The sequence below is a fragment of the Epinephelus moara genome, chromosome 1 (genome assembly GCF_006386435.1).
Source record: "Epinephelus moara isolate mb chromosome 1, YSFRI_EMoa_1.0, whole genome shotgun sequence".
Taxonomy (NCBI): Eukaryota; Metazoa; Chordata; class Actinopteri; order Perciformes; family Serranidae; genus Epinephelus; species Epinephelus moara.
In genome coordinates, this window is record NC_065506.1 from 21,078,426 (window position 1) to 21,093,395 (window position 14,970).

The following is a 14,970-nucleotide window of genomic DNA, read 5'->3' on the forward strand; positions in this document are numbered from 1 at the left end:
GTCTGTGCTGCTTCTATTCATTTTCCAAGATTTTCCTCCCTGGTGGCTTTTAGAGGACATTCCCTTCCATTCATAATTGTCAGGGTCAAAAATTGCTTTGTTCTTCTCGCTTGTGTCCTCTCATGCTTGAACAGTTCAATTACTGACTGCTGAAAGGAAGCCACACACAGGCAGTAAATAATTTCTCTCTCACACAAACACTCTCACACACACACACACACACACACACCTCAGTTACTCCGCGCAGAAAGGCTTCTTTGGCGAGTTTGGCAGGTCCATCAACAGTTTTGCCATCATCCTCTGGGCCCCAGCTGGCACTGTAGATGTCGATGTGCTGGGGATTCAGACTGAGAGACTGGGCCTCCACCATGTCAGTCACCTCTCCATCCAGCATACGCACACCTACATCCAAACACACAGAAAGGTTTTCTAAGAACATACTATTTCTTCATGATAAATGAAAGTTAACATAAAATTGCATGGCTAATAAAGACAGAACCAGAAGTGAAGTTAAGACTAGAAGCTTGAGGCTACATTGCCGGCAACTAGCGCAACACTATCTTTGGTCAAGTTGCGCTTTTGGTAGAGTAGGTACAACTGGTTTTAACGTGAAAGAAAAAAGTGTGGAATAAAAAAGATACTTCTGAATTGGCTGCATCAATTTTGATCCTTTTTTTTAAACTGTCCATTATGAATGCAACAATCTTCTAAAAGCGCAATGCTAAATCAGTGGAGTACTCTCTTTTTTATAACACATAAAAGGACTACGCTAAATTACACAAAAAGTGCTGCAGGTGATGACAACCTTACAGGCTCCTGTTCCTTTAGTCTGCAGCTCAGTGCTTTAGATCGTTAGCTCTGTAGTTGTAACTGACTGTGTGCTCACGTTCAGCCGGGATTGACACGTGCAGCGCTGCTGTAGCGTTGTTTGCATATATTTACATGCTTGTTCGCAATGCTGTACAATGTCTGTATGCATTTGAACAGCTCGTGCAGCGGTGTAGCACATGCTGTTGGTGTTTATTATTTGTGCATTCACTGTGATGCCCCCCCCATCAACGCCATCTCTATTGATTTGCTTTGGCGCTTGAGCTGGTTTGAAAAAAACAGAAATGGAACGAGATCAATTGCATTGTGGGGGAACTGCCTCCTGAAGTGTGCAGCAGACTTCAGAGACTGAACATTCAGGTAAAAAGATGAAAGTCAACATTAGTCATCTTCCTTTACGTGTGTGGATGAAATTGGTGTAACTGTCCGAGTGTAAATTGAACCAGGCGTGCTCTTATTTTAGGAGAAGTGAACAACTGGGCAATGTCCAGCAGCAGGGCTCAACTAAGGATTATTTATAAGGTATTTATTGATGAAGTGCTATATCAAAGATAAAAGATAAACACACACACACACACACAACAGGGCAGGAAAGGCATACCCACAGTGGGTTGCATGTCTTAACGTTCCTCTACAGAGCGACCGGTGAGAAATCAAAGATGCCTAAAAAACAAACTAATTTCCCCCTTTGATGCGTTGCGGGTCAGGTTACTCCATGCTGCTCTATATGGGTTAAAGTAACCAAGCACTGGCTCTTTGAAGTCTTCCAAAAGCATCAAACAGGCACTGGGCTGCTAGTGTTTCCATGGCAGCATGCACTTCTGTGGAGGGCCATGTGATTCGCTGAGGAGGCTCAAGTATCTTCAGTCCCCATCCAGAATATCCGTTTATCCCAAAAACCAGAGACCAAGGTTCAAAATGCATCAAGGTGTTTTTTTTTCCATGTATATGCACAGTGCAGGTTGATGATTAATTCTCACATCACATTAAAGATCAAGCACATTTTTGCGTTTATTAATGAAGTTAACATTTTTAAAATATAATATGCTGTGTGGCAGATTTTGCCTCTATATAAGACATTAGCAGAGTTCCCCCAAAAAGAGATTTAGTGCATCCTTCCAGCAAAAACAAATCAAAAACAAAACACTAGATGAGGTTTGATATGAAGCTGCAGACTAATACTTAACAGACAGAGTGGTATCGATCCTCTCGTCTTACTCTCCACACGAAAGCCAATAAGCATATTTCCCATATTTGGACTATTTCTTTAAATTTCATCAGCGAGTTGACTGAAACAAAACAGCAGCAGTGAGATGTTATATGTAACACAAAAGAAAAAAAAACATTTCTGACAAGATTCAGACAGTTTGGGCCGGTGACCCTCGAGGATATCGCGGTAGTGCCTAATTTATTGTATTTCTGTTGGAACTGTTTTTCTTTGGTTGACCTGAAGGACCACTATTACCCCACATACTGAAAGATCTGAGCCAGCTAATATGTGATTGAAATTACTGTGGAGATATTTCACACAAGTGTCTCCTGGCTGAATAATGAGCTACAGTACAGCAGGTGGCATGGAGTCAAGTGGGCAAGTGATGTTGAGCACAGAAGCTTTTTGCACTGCTCCCAAATGAATATGCTGGTCTGAATAAGCCCTGCTGCTTTGGATTTAACATGACAATGTGGGTTCTTGCCTTTTGATTCTGATGTTCTGGAGAATGCAGTTTGTCTGTTGGGTTTCCAGCTGTTCAGATCTATTGTAGGACTCGCACAATATGGACTCTGGTGTGTTGCTGTGCTGTGTGTGCGTCAGTTTAATATTCAGTTAATGTTTGGCATGTAACTGCAAATCGTGTTAGAGGAAAATTTCATACTTGAACCTCACAGTGGTAATCATGAGGTTAGATTACTGTCACATATGAAGACACTGAACCAAGGGTGCTTTCAGACCTGGAGTTTGGTTGCTTTGGTCCGAACCAGGGACTTATTTTGTCAAAAGCTGCATAATTGCCGTAAGTTGGTTCCTGTTTACTTGCAAGATAAATGCAACACTTTCTAACGTCACAATGGAAGGACAACTACGCAGGTTGATTTTAGCGCTGGTCATCATGTACTATATTGCTTGCTCACTTTAGGCAAATCATACAGTTTGAAAACGAGACACTGCTCCAACTAGAAAACAATGTTTTGATGTATTGGATGTGCACCACAGGAGGAGGTGCACATTAATAATCCTCCAGGACTGTAACATGCTCATGCTTGTTTAACCCAAACAATGTGTAATGTGACTGCAGTTGGTTCCGATTGAGGTCGGAATACATTCTCTGCACAAACGAACCGCACCAGAGTTCTTTGTATCCGGACAGCGCTCACCTCTTCAAGAAGGTCTTAGTCTGGTTGTTTTGTTGCATACCCTAGTGGGATTGCTGTGTTCACACCTGCCCAAATGTACCACACTTAGGTTGCAAACAAACTTGGGTTTGATTGAACCAAACCAAACAGGGCAGGTGTGAAAGCACCCTAAGATTTGAAAGGATGAAAGGAAGTTTTGAAAGTGTAGATGATGGTTTAAAAATTGAAAAACAGGATTCCAGCATCTGAAAATAAGACTAAAATGAATGGTTGTTCCACCCTTACAATGTTCCTAATGTTCTCAATTACACTACAAATCAGTGTCTTCAAAGCTTTGATACTTACTACTTTCTAATCTTAATTTCACTGTTTTGATATCTGACAGTAATCTTACCCCACAGGCAACTAGAATTACCGCCTTGTGGTTGTACCCCTCTGCCAACCCGCCAAGTTGCAGTTTACATCTGTGTCTTTCCAGACTCATCTAATTTATGTAGAATTGATGAAAGGTATTAAGAGTGTTTTTCTGCAAAATGTAGACACTTCACATCCTCAGTCCAGCAGCACAGAAGATCTGCACAGTCAGCATAGTTTCAAGGTGAACACCCAAGATTAGTGTCACCAATTCAGTATCTGACCAAATGTCTCCCTTTCTGTTCCTGAGTTATGACTTTGCATAGTGGCCAGAAAACAGAATGATGTTACAGTAAAGTTGCCCTTTGACCTTTTGGATATAAAACATCATGACTTTATCATTTTATCCTGTTAGACTTTTGTGTTAAATTTTGTTATAATTAACATATGAATTCTTAAGTAATGGCCAAAAACATGTTTTGCCAGGTCCCTTTGACCACCAAAATCTAATCAGTGCTAAATTTGAAAAATCCCCTCAAGGCATCCTTGAGATATCAAGTCTGCGAGAATGGAACGTATGGACAGACAACTTGAAAACATAATGCCTCAAGGCATGGCTGGCGCTGACAGAGAGGCATAACAAAATTTTGGACTCTAATTCCAAAGTTTATCTTGAAACATATTTTGTAGAGCTAACAGTGCCAGGAGCAACTCGGGAAGTTGAAACACAATTTTCAACCACAAAATTGTCTTGCTTTAGCTAAACTTGGAAGAGCAAACACGCTCAAGGATTTATTGTAGTTTGTGACTCTTCTGATGGAGAAGAGCCTTGAGTGTGGATAAAAGCACATGTGAGGGTTTTCACAACACCGTGCCGCCTCCTGCTCCACCTACACACACAGCCCACTTATGATAGAAAAGCTGAATGCCATGTGGTATGTTCCCACTTGCCATCTGGAATGATCATAAAGAGTTATGGCACTATTCTGACAAGGTTCAAACTTTATGAGAGCCAGAAGTAGGCAGTAGGCTACTGAGATAAGATGAGAGTAATGAGTAATGAGATGAGAGCATGCACTGGGATAAAGGAGTTCCTACACGTAATAAAGACGACACATCGCTGTGCTACATCCTGGTGTCAGACATTACGACACATCCTCACACAGGAACATAAAACAAACAAAACACAAATATCAAACACATGCAGGTATACTAGTGAAGTGACTAAAACAGCAACTAACTTTAATCCTGAGATTACACGTGGCTTCAAATTTAGAATCACACTGGGAGAAAAAGCTAAAATAAAACATCATTAAATAATAAAATAAGCTGTTTACAATGGAAAAATAGACAAATCAACTTTGTTGTTTTTTTAATATCAAAAAGCTTCTTTTGAAGAATGGGAACAAACACTACAAAAACTGTTCCCTCCCCGCAGGCGGAAGCAAAACAACCCATCAGGGTGCAAAATCCTTTTTAGAACAAACAAATAAATATTTCACAATATTTTGCCACTCACATATTTTGTGTCTTCTCATAAATGAGCAGATTCTACTGTGTTTGTGTGTCTGTGACACAAAGAAATAATCTTAAACTTTACTGTTAGTTTCATCGTTAACTATGTTTTCTAATATTAGTGCCATACGTTGTGGCACTGCAGTCAAAGTCTGACCCCTACAAGGCCAAATGCCATCGCATAAGGGCCCTGACACACTGAGCCAACAGCTACGGTTGGTCAGCATTGGGTCACTGATCACACGGCGCCACAGTTTTTGCAGTGTGTCCTGCACCACTAGCCCTTGTTGAGTTGCAGACAAGAGCTGGCCCTTGTCATCTTTTTTCTGGCTGATTCAGCATTTTGAATCCGTGTTAGAGACGGCGGAATGAAGTGAAGTGAATTAAATCACTTTGATTGGCAGTTCAGATAAACTAAATTATGTTTTTAGCCACTGAGCTCTTCAGTAGAAACAGTTCATAATTGTTTGCGTTATTGTTCTCTAGTACATGGTAAATGTCCTTTGTTTCTTTTACATTGGGTTGTGTTGGTACAGTGCTTACTGGCTAACTAGCATCTTGGGCCCATCATGATGGCCTTCCGGTTTCCTTTTTTAAATGACATCTTCAGACTACCACCGCCTGCTGGTATGGAGAGTTATTTCCTCTCACCCAGGCACAGAACATTCATGCTAGTTGGCCGTTGGCTGTGGTCTCTGCATGTGTTCAAGAGCAGCTTTTTGGCTGAGACACAGGTGATGTGAGGCCACGCAACAGTTGGCCTTCGTCACCGCTGGTTCTTTGATGTCGGTTTGGTTCTTAATCCATTTCCCATGTGCTGAGCGTATTCACAACTTGACACCAGAGCTGTATGCTCACTAAAAACAAGGCAGCTTGTTAAAAGTACACAGTGAGTGAGTGAGTAAGAGAGTGTGCAGGCTCTTTGAAAAAAAATCATGTTTTAGCTCAGCCATGATCCCTTTCTCTATCCCTCTTTCTCTCTCAATCTCCCCATTTGCATTGTAACAAGCTTAAGTATCAATGAATTTGCCATTATTTCTCAGTTAACTGATTAATCAATCATTCAGAGAATCCAGTCTGAGTAATAATAATAAAAAAAAGCCCATTTCAATTTTCCAGAGCCCCACGTGATGTCTTCAGAAAAGCAGTAAATCCTTATATTTGAGAAGCTTTTATCAGAGATACGACAAACGATGTTCAATTTTCAGAATAATTGAGAGAGAGAACCTGACACAAAAATTTGTTTGGTCTTCATTTCATTGGAGTTGCCATCTTAAATTAAATAGGGAAAGGTGAAACTGGTGTGAATCACACGTTTCATCACAGTCCAATATTAAACTGATTTTTTTGGCCAACAATACAATATTTAGTGATGTCACAAAGTCTGTCACAGTACACTTACAATTAGATTAATTCAGGGGCATGCAATCAATATGAGATGATATCAGTAAATATCCCCATCGTCTTTTTCTTGGCTGTTTACCAGTATCTGCATGGCACTAGGTTGCTAGCACTGTCTGAATGTTTAGATAGGAGGTGTGCTTGGACGGAAATGGTGACACAGACGTGGCATGGGAATTGAAGATAAAGGTGTATCTTTAAGATGATGGTATCGATCAATGTTTTCGCTTTGTGTCATTGATATTGGTTCGTTGGTCATTGAATTGATGTATCAATCCAGATAGATGCAGTGTTACACGCCTACAGACAGGCCCTGTGCATTCTCATAATAAGGCTGAGAGACACTGGGTGATGAAACTTTATTGGCCAGAGTAACACAATCATGTACCAAGCATGTGTCCCTCAAGAGAAGAAGGGGCTGAGATCACAACTCGGCATCAATGAGACCCTGCCAACCAAGTATTGTGTCAGCCCATCTGACACAGCGTCAAACTAAACCTTATACTGGCCATTTTGCCTTCAACAAACTATTAAGACAGCATTCTCAAGTTTATAGTACCACAGTCAAACTCTGAGGGTCACCTCTATCTCTTCCACTCGCTCCGTTTTGCCATCTTCACACCACACAACTTTTCAAACGACTTCACTGTAGCAGACAAATTTACAATGTGGGGAAAAAATCACGAGAATTTTACCTTGGTGTGCACTCCAGTGATTTCCCATCATTTGGTCTTGTATTGACGTTCCAAAATAATCAAACACGTTTATTATAACTGTAAGGATTTAGTTTTGGCCCATGCAATTAGTGAAGTCAATGACGTGAACATTGTCAACAACCAATATGTGCGCTCTCTCCAGCACCAAACCAGGTAGACATAAAACATGGCGGGGATTCTAGGGAGGCACAAGAACATGAACAAGTCTCAGTTCTCTTGTACTGTGGAAAAGGAAGAGAAACTGGTGGAGTTGTGCAGTGAACACGAGTCTGTGTATATTTCGACGTGTATCTGATCCAACAACTGGCACTTATTTTAGTGAAAAATCTTAATTTTTGAAACAGTTTGCATCTAATTCACGCAGTCTTCTCTCACTGAAATGATGCAGCTAACCAAAAGAAGCTGGTAGCGAGTCCTTTATTGTTTACCTTCACAGGTTATATTGATGCTGAATTGACAAGAATTCTGTCGCCATGTGATGTATTCCTGCACTTAGTGACCCCACAAGATCCGGTGTCTTTGTAAAATCTTGTAGTGTGTGACTAAAAGCTCTCATTGTCTTTAGATATGAGAGGGTGTCACACTTTAATATTTAGTATTTTTACTTTTCAAAGTGGAGATGTCTCTCAATACATTGAGTTAGCAGTGTATCTGGTAGATTTTGTACTGTATATTTTAGCGTGTATATAATGTTTTGCATGCACCAATTTACAACAGATATTTAGGGGATGGAACACCAGAAGAGAGTTACATCAGTTACATTTAGCTTGTATACAAGCCGAGAGCAGTAAACTTGACATTAATCCAAAAGCTGTAGCACTGAATCCCATCAGAAACTGCATACCCACTGTGCTTTTCCAATCCTGTCACCATGCAAAACCAATACAGTTACAGTGAAATGGCAACCCACGTCACAACTGTGGTGATGCTCAGAAAGATTCAGCAGCCTGCTGCGCCTGGGAAATGAACTGAAAATAACACTGGCGCAGCGTAACAAGTATTTCAACTATTCTGGCAGTCAAAAAAAGAAATCTGAGATGAAACTCCGGTTTGGCCCTGTGAGATCAAATCAATCATCTATCTGTTTTTATCTGACCGTACCTCCAATCCTGGCATTGTAGGCCACACCGACTCCACAGATCCCATTGTTGGCTACTGCTGCCACTTCTCCTGCACATCGTGTTCCATGCCTGGAGAGGAGGAAGAATGAGAAAGTGAGAGGCATGTTCAAAGATAACATCTATCCTTGGAAGTGTCATTCACCTAATGACACAGCATTCTACTCTTTATACACACACACACACACACACACACACACACACACACACACACCTACCTAGGTAGTGTACATGGTCTAACAACGGTTGCTTGTGAGAGAATATGTTCCCTCCTGCACCAAGGTCAATGTGTAGACTGAGGCAAAACAAACTCATGGTTCTTGGCCTTCACTCCTTTAAACAAATCTTAATTCCCATTCGTCCAAAAGGAAACTTTAAGCTAATGAGTGGAGACCTACGTACATTATCTGTGGCCTTCTAGCATTAGTAACCTTGAAATGCCTACAGGGCCTGAACCCAGTCAAGGTAAAAGAGAAATAAGACGACATACAACCTTCACACATGGGAGGAAATTGTGAATTAGATTTGCCATTTTCACAATGGGTCTTTGATTAGGCCTAAGCCTCTGTAGTAAGATCCAGCTCCAGGCACTGCAATGTAGCAATCCAAGTAGCCAGTACAGACGGGCTGATCATCACATTCCAGTCAGGTGCATTCCCCTGGTCTGCCAGATGGATACGCACTCCTAATGTCTTTCAAACCATGGCGCAATCCCCACTGGAGTGCAGCCATTCCCAGACAGGAATGCTGGAGCCAGGTCAACACTGTGCCACATCAGGAAACAACAGAAACAGTGGGCATTCACTACTGAAGGAACTATCTACACCAGCAGGCTTCCATTAGGCACTCCGGGTATCCAGCCAAACAAACCCAGAATCAAAACACCACATCAGCAGCAGACATCCTCCCCTGATATGACAGGCTTTATCTGCTGTTAGGATATCACCATTCAGTCTGAAGGTAGCCTGCCAAAACGGTCATTATCAGTTATTAATGAATTTTAAAGAACTCATTAATCTGCTAAATTGAAGTGCAGTTTAAACCGTTCACAATAGAGAGATCGGAGGTCACAGAAGCCATAACCCATATTTATTTGACTAACTGCTTTTAATAACTGTTAAGACGTCTGCTTTCATTAAAGCCACGGGTGTAATGACAGGAGGTCAGAATTTTGTAATTCATCTACTGGCCTCTCAAGATCTCTTCAGACAGAGTGATGAGCTGAGAGGGTGGAGGGTAATGTCAAGGCCACAGTCAACACTGGCACCACATCTCTCACCGGACGTCAGTGAGATGCAGTCCTCCCCTCCAGCCCCCACACACATGCACAAATGTCATCTGGACACATTTCCTGAGAACCTTATCTCGGCATTCCTAGAAGTGCTGGCCTGTTGACTTAGGGAGTCGTATGTCCTCAAGCATCCGTGTTTGTGATGCAGCCGATGATAAGGAGCAGCTCAGGTGTCTGAGATGAGATGCCAGGCATGCACAGGCTTATACCTCCTGTGTTCAACTGAGCCCTTTAACAAATCTTTCTTTGACACATTCATTACAGTCACTTATATGGTAGACTGATTCACAGCATACAAATGCTGTTACCGAGGTACAGCTCTTGGTTTCTGAATCTGATTGCATGTGATGCAAGAGCTGCTTGAATAACCAGGTTTTTTGGGAGTGATTCTTCCTTGGAGTGATGAAATGGATACAAGATGATGTCCTTATACTGCTCCCACACACTGTTTGGGTCAGTCAGTGTGAAGAAGAGTGCCTCAGTGGGTCAAACATTTTTGTGAAATTCTCTTGTGAAAGCAGCCTACTCCCTGCTATTTATTCAACATCACTTACAGGAGTCTCTGGTGTAAAGGCAAACCAGAACATATTCCAAATAACATCAAAGAAAACCAAGAGGCACACACATACTACCATTTAAAAAAAGACAGCAACACTATTTTGGGCACCTTTTTCTTAAAAACGGATTTAAAAGATTACCAAAATAGTTGCAGATTAATTTTCTGTCTATCACCTAACTGATTAATGTGCTTGCTTATCCTTTCATCTCTACCTATGATAATAACCCAGTCTTGTTCTGCCAAACCAAAATTGGTAGCCAATCAGCAGGAATACAAAATAGTGTGAAAACACATATATGACAATGATCTACACAAAATAAAACCTTGAACCTCCTGCTCCATCATCTATTCATTTATCTATCTACCAGGGACAGTACCCAATAATCAACATTTCCACCTAAATCTAACTGTGCCACAGTTAGCTAATGCGCTCATTTTCATTTGTAGTCCCTGGGCAGATTTTGTGGCCTCATTTTCATTAATACAATGCTTCAGCAGGCACTACACTACAACACAGTACAATTACACACTCACGTCTAGACACAATTAAAAAAGTAGCAGATATATGTAAAAACAATGAGAGTATGTAAAAGCAGTGCCAGAGATGAGGCAGAGTATTGTGCCTACTGATGATTGCAAGTTTGTATGTCTGTATGTTTGCATGTTTTAAGTTTAGATAACTAGTGTTCTCTATTAATACAGCAGGAACAGTATTCCAGCAGTGGGTGGGTCTGACTGAGAAGACTGTTTGTCTGAACTTGCTACATCTGTATTGTTCAACACAGTCCCCTCTAGTAGTTGCCCTTGTTTCCCTATCACCACTATCCTTCTACATTACGAACGACTCAGTATGGGAGGGGTAAGCCAAGAGAGACTTAGAAGATGAGGCAAGCAGCTGTAAAATGTTTAAAACTATCAGAATTCAATAGATTGTACTTTTGTACTATATGGGTTAGTCTCTATATACAGACTCTACATTCAGTGAATGTAGAGTCTGTAGGCAAACCCCGGAGATCTTGCCCCCGGAAGAAGAGCGCAAGAGCCCTGGTTTCCGGTTTTAGGCTGTTTGTAGTCCGCGTGATATTGACCAATCACGTTTGGGCCGGCTGCAGTTGTTAACAGGTTAAACGCTCCGTGCGGTGAACTAACGAGGCGGAACATAATTGGCGTCACTGCAAACTCTGAATCCATCTCAATGGTTCAGCATATTTACTTATACATAAACGGAAGTCGGAAACGGAAGTTCACCTCCTCCGCCCAAATCAAACCGGAGTGCCAAAAAATCGGGGGTCTGCCCCCAGAGGCTGTGTCGCCGTCTGCCGGAAGTCAGATGCAGAACACAGTCGATGGGTTCCGAGAATGATATGGGTAAACTCATTGTATGTAGTGCACATCACATGCCACCAGAGGTCAGTGTCTGGTCTCTACTTTTGGAACAAGCAGCTGGGCTGACAGATTCCGCAGCTGTGACTGATAGGGGGTGGGGATAAAGTTACAGGACTGTAAACAGCCTGCCGGCAACAGCAGAGAGAGACCACAGGGAAAAACAGCATATTTTCACATCTAAAGGCCTTCGCACACTTTTAAATTTGTCATCCAAAAAATCGTTATGCACAGAAACCTTGCACACCGATTCTGATGGGTTTTATTGTTCTATTTGGTGCAAAAATTCGCAATACGTGACACAATGAAAAGACACATTGCCTCCTTCACCTCTCTCCACTACAGTTACCTATCCGGCTGTTACCACTCCCTCCTTGTCTTTCATCTGGCACCGCAGCTACATTAAGAGGCGGAGCTGTCCTCCCTCTATGCCCTCCACATTCTGTGTGCAGTCCATGTCCTCCCTCTCGTCATCACCATCCACCTGAACATTACTATCTGACCTGTTAAACGTGAGCTATGAAAGGATATTATTTTGACCAAAGCAGGGGTGGTGGTTGCTGGAACAACGGACTAACAGATCTCAACAAAACCATCCTGGTTGGTTGGTCTTGTTTGAGGTTCAGTTTATTTTGTTTCTATAAGAGTTTAAAAAAAGTGTGTTTTGCACGAGTTAAGATAACATTAGTCTTAGTCTGGTGAAAGAGAGAAACTAAAGTTCAGAGGGTGTACGGCTGCATTGCTCTCTTTAATAAGGACAGAAAGTGTAAGAATATTTATTATCTGCGCCCACTAATACCCTGATATACTGTATGCAATGCAGTGATAGCTATAGGGCTTTTTAAGAGTTTTCAATGTCTGTTTGTAAAATAAAACAAGACAATGTTTATCACACTATCATTACATGCATGCCTACACACAGCTATAACCTATAATAATGCTTCATTAAACTAGTTACTGTTAATTTAGAATATTACAAATGGCACCCAAAGTAAAGATTTTAATAGTTTACAGCCCAAATCCCTAAATGCAAAATTACACCACAGCTAATTAGAAACCTTGACTCTGTGAGTTCATCTGTCAACAGGATGATCGGCCATGATAAGATGCCTGAGGGAGCTACCAGTCTTCTGACAATGAGCACAAGGCACGACTGAAAGTCCTTAATTTGTCTGTACGCACACATTTTTACTGATCTGCTGAGACTGACATCACATGAAACAAAAACCTGGGTTCAACCTCCAGGCCCGGATTTAGAGAGGAGGCTAACGAAGCGACAGCGCCGGAGCTCATCACGTGAAGTGCTCCACTCGCAGACAGTGTCTGCAGGGACAAAGAGCCGTCTGTCACTACAAGCGCAGCATTGTTAACAAGTCGCACAGATTAATGATCACTGCTGTAATATCTACCTGATAGATTCCCTGACACACTGGAGGGCTCTCAACCTTCAGTCACTGGAAAACACAGGAGTCAACTCTCAGCTGCACTCAGAAAATCAGCTCCATTTAATTGCAAAGATGTTCACTCTAATATCCGTTATCATTCAACAACTATGTGACTAATGACTAAGTCAAGAAGTTAGATATCATAGTAGGGGTTTTACTTGATTTTTATCCCATGTAATGATCATGTGATGATCTTAAAACAAAGCAAACTTGCTGGACATAAAACTTGGCAAGTAGTTTCGTTTTTTTCTTAACACCTCAACACATTTTGCTTTTTGTTAGATGTAAATTGGCTAGTATGACCCTTTCAGATACGCTTGTTAGGGAAAGTTATATAGTACATACAAATGAAACTGCAAATTAGGGCTGTGCAGATTTGCAGGATGCTAGGGAAGCCCAGGGGTGGGGGGTGGGGTGTGGGTTGTGGTGGTAACAGTTATCCATCATATTCATATACACTAATCAACAACCCAACCCTGACCCAACTTCGGTAGGATCGAGTGCTGCTACGTGTGTGAGAGAGCGTGACAAAGAGAGGGAAGAGAAGGTGGACTACCACACGTGATGTTTTTGTAAGATATTAATAACTTGGAACACTGCAGGTTGGCACTAGATGCAAAGCAAGCGCATAACTACAGTTGCCAGCTGTGGATAACCGTCCACGCTTTATCTCACCTGTTCCTTCTCCTCATCAGACAGCCAATTTAACTGCTTCAAGTGGGGATCAATGCCTGAGCTGACAACACTGGTCTCATCCATGTCTGACACTTACTACTTCCTTTCAGTTTCCTCCACCAGTTTACTGGTGAAAAGCACAAAACACTTCGATTACCGATTTGGTCGTTGATTAGAATGGCAACGATTGAAGCATTCAGGTCAGCCCTATTGCAAATTCATATTTATTTTTCACTTCAATAAAATATCACTACAGAAACAAGCTTTCAGTTTTTCACAAACACTGTCACGTTGTTTTTCTGATTAGAAGACACAACACAGAGGTACAGTGAATACCCCAATAATCTTATTTAGATGTGCTTCCAGCAGACCAAAACAAAACTGAATGAAGCAATAGTCAATTAGTGTGGGTGCCTGTAAAATTACCAACATAATGCAAACTGTCCATTTAAAGACTAAGTTGTGTATACCTGTCCTGCTTCCAGCATCAGTTGTCATCTCAGTCCACTTACAGCAGCAGTTACAGTGTAAACAGCACATGCTTTTCATTTAAAAAACCTTAATGCCTTCATGCATTCTTCTCAACAAAACCGATTGGACAAAAGTCTCTCACTTCTTGGATAAAAGAAACAGGAGAGTCTTTAAAAACTTCAAAACACCTATTGCATCTGATACATTGTCGTCATACGTAATGGTGATAATAGGAGATTAAGGTGAACAAAGAGCAATTTCAGTAAAGTCTTGTTCCGATTACAGCGAGAACAGGCCCCGTGGCAGATTCTAGGCACAGAGACTAACTCAGGTTACAGCAACTACAGTGTGCTGCGGGCCTGAGGCCAACAACATGATCAGTATTCACACCCACAGCTGGCAGAACCATTATCACTGTGCAAAACCTAAACCGCCTCTCTCTGGGGGCTTGCTAAAGAGACATGCTATTGTCATACAGATGTGTCCAAACTGGCTCTGTGGATGTAGTCCAAAGGTGGGAAAAGTATTTACCCAAAGCTGCATGGTCAATTGTGCATTATGAAAAAAATGGCACAAAAGCAGCTTTTTGGCTTAAAGATCTGCCACTGATGCTGCATTAAAAGCAATCCTCTAAGGTGCCACGTGTGATAGGTGACACTTGACAAGCTCTAAATTTGGATCCTGCAGTTTGTGATACATACAGATTAGTTATTTTACTACAAGATGGCTGAAAGGACAAGCAGCCAAAAAAAGAAAAATAAGAAAAACAAAGAGATTGCACAATTATTATGGCTCTTGGCAACAACATTTTAAACCCACTCAAACATTTCATTAACATTTCTATCAAAAGGATTTCAGTAAA

General features: G+C 41.4%; 1 protein-coding gene across 4 annotated transcripts in view; it reads right to left on the reverse strand.

Moving 5' to 3' along the window:
• Positions 1 to 14,970, reverse strand: part of furina (furin (paired basic amino acid cleaving enzyme) a) — a 110,468-nt gene that overhangs the window by 20,513 nt on the left and 74,985 nt on the right. For all 4 annotated transcript variants that reach the window (XM_050051874.1, XM_050051881.1, XM_050051865.1 and 1 more), the window contains exons 7-8: positions 8,268 to 8,356; positions 230 to 402 (exon numbers count right to left, since the gene is read on the reverse strand). In XM_050051874.1, coding sequence (XP_049907831.1) covers positions 230 to 402; positions 8,268 to 8,356 — 262 coding nt within the window. The remainder of the gene's footprint in view (positions 1 to 229; positions 403 to 8,267; positions 8,357 to 14,970) is intronic.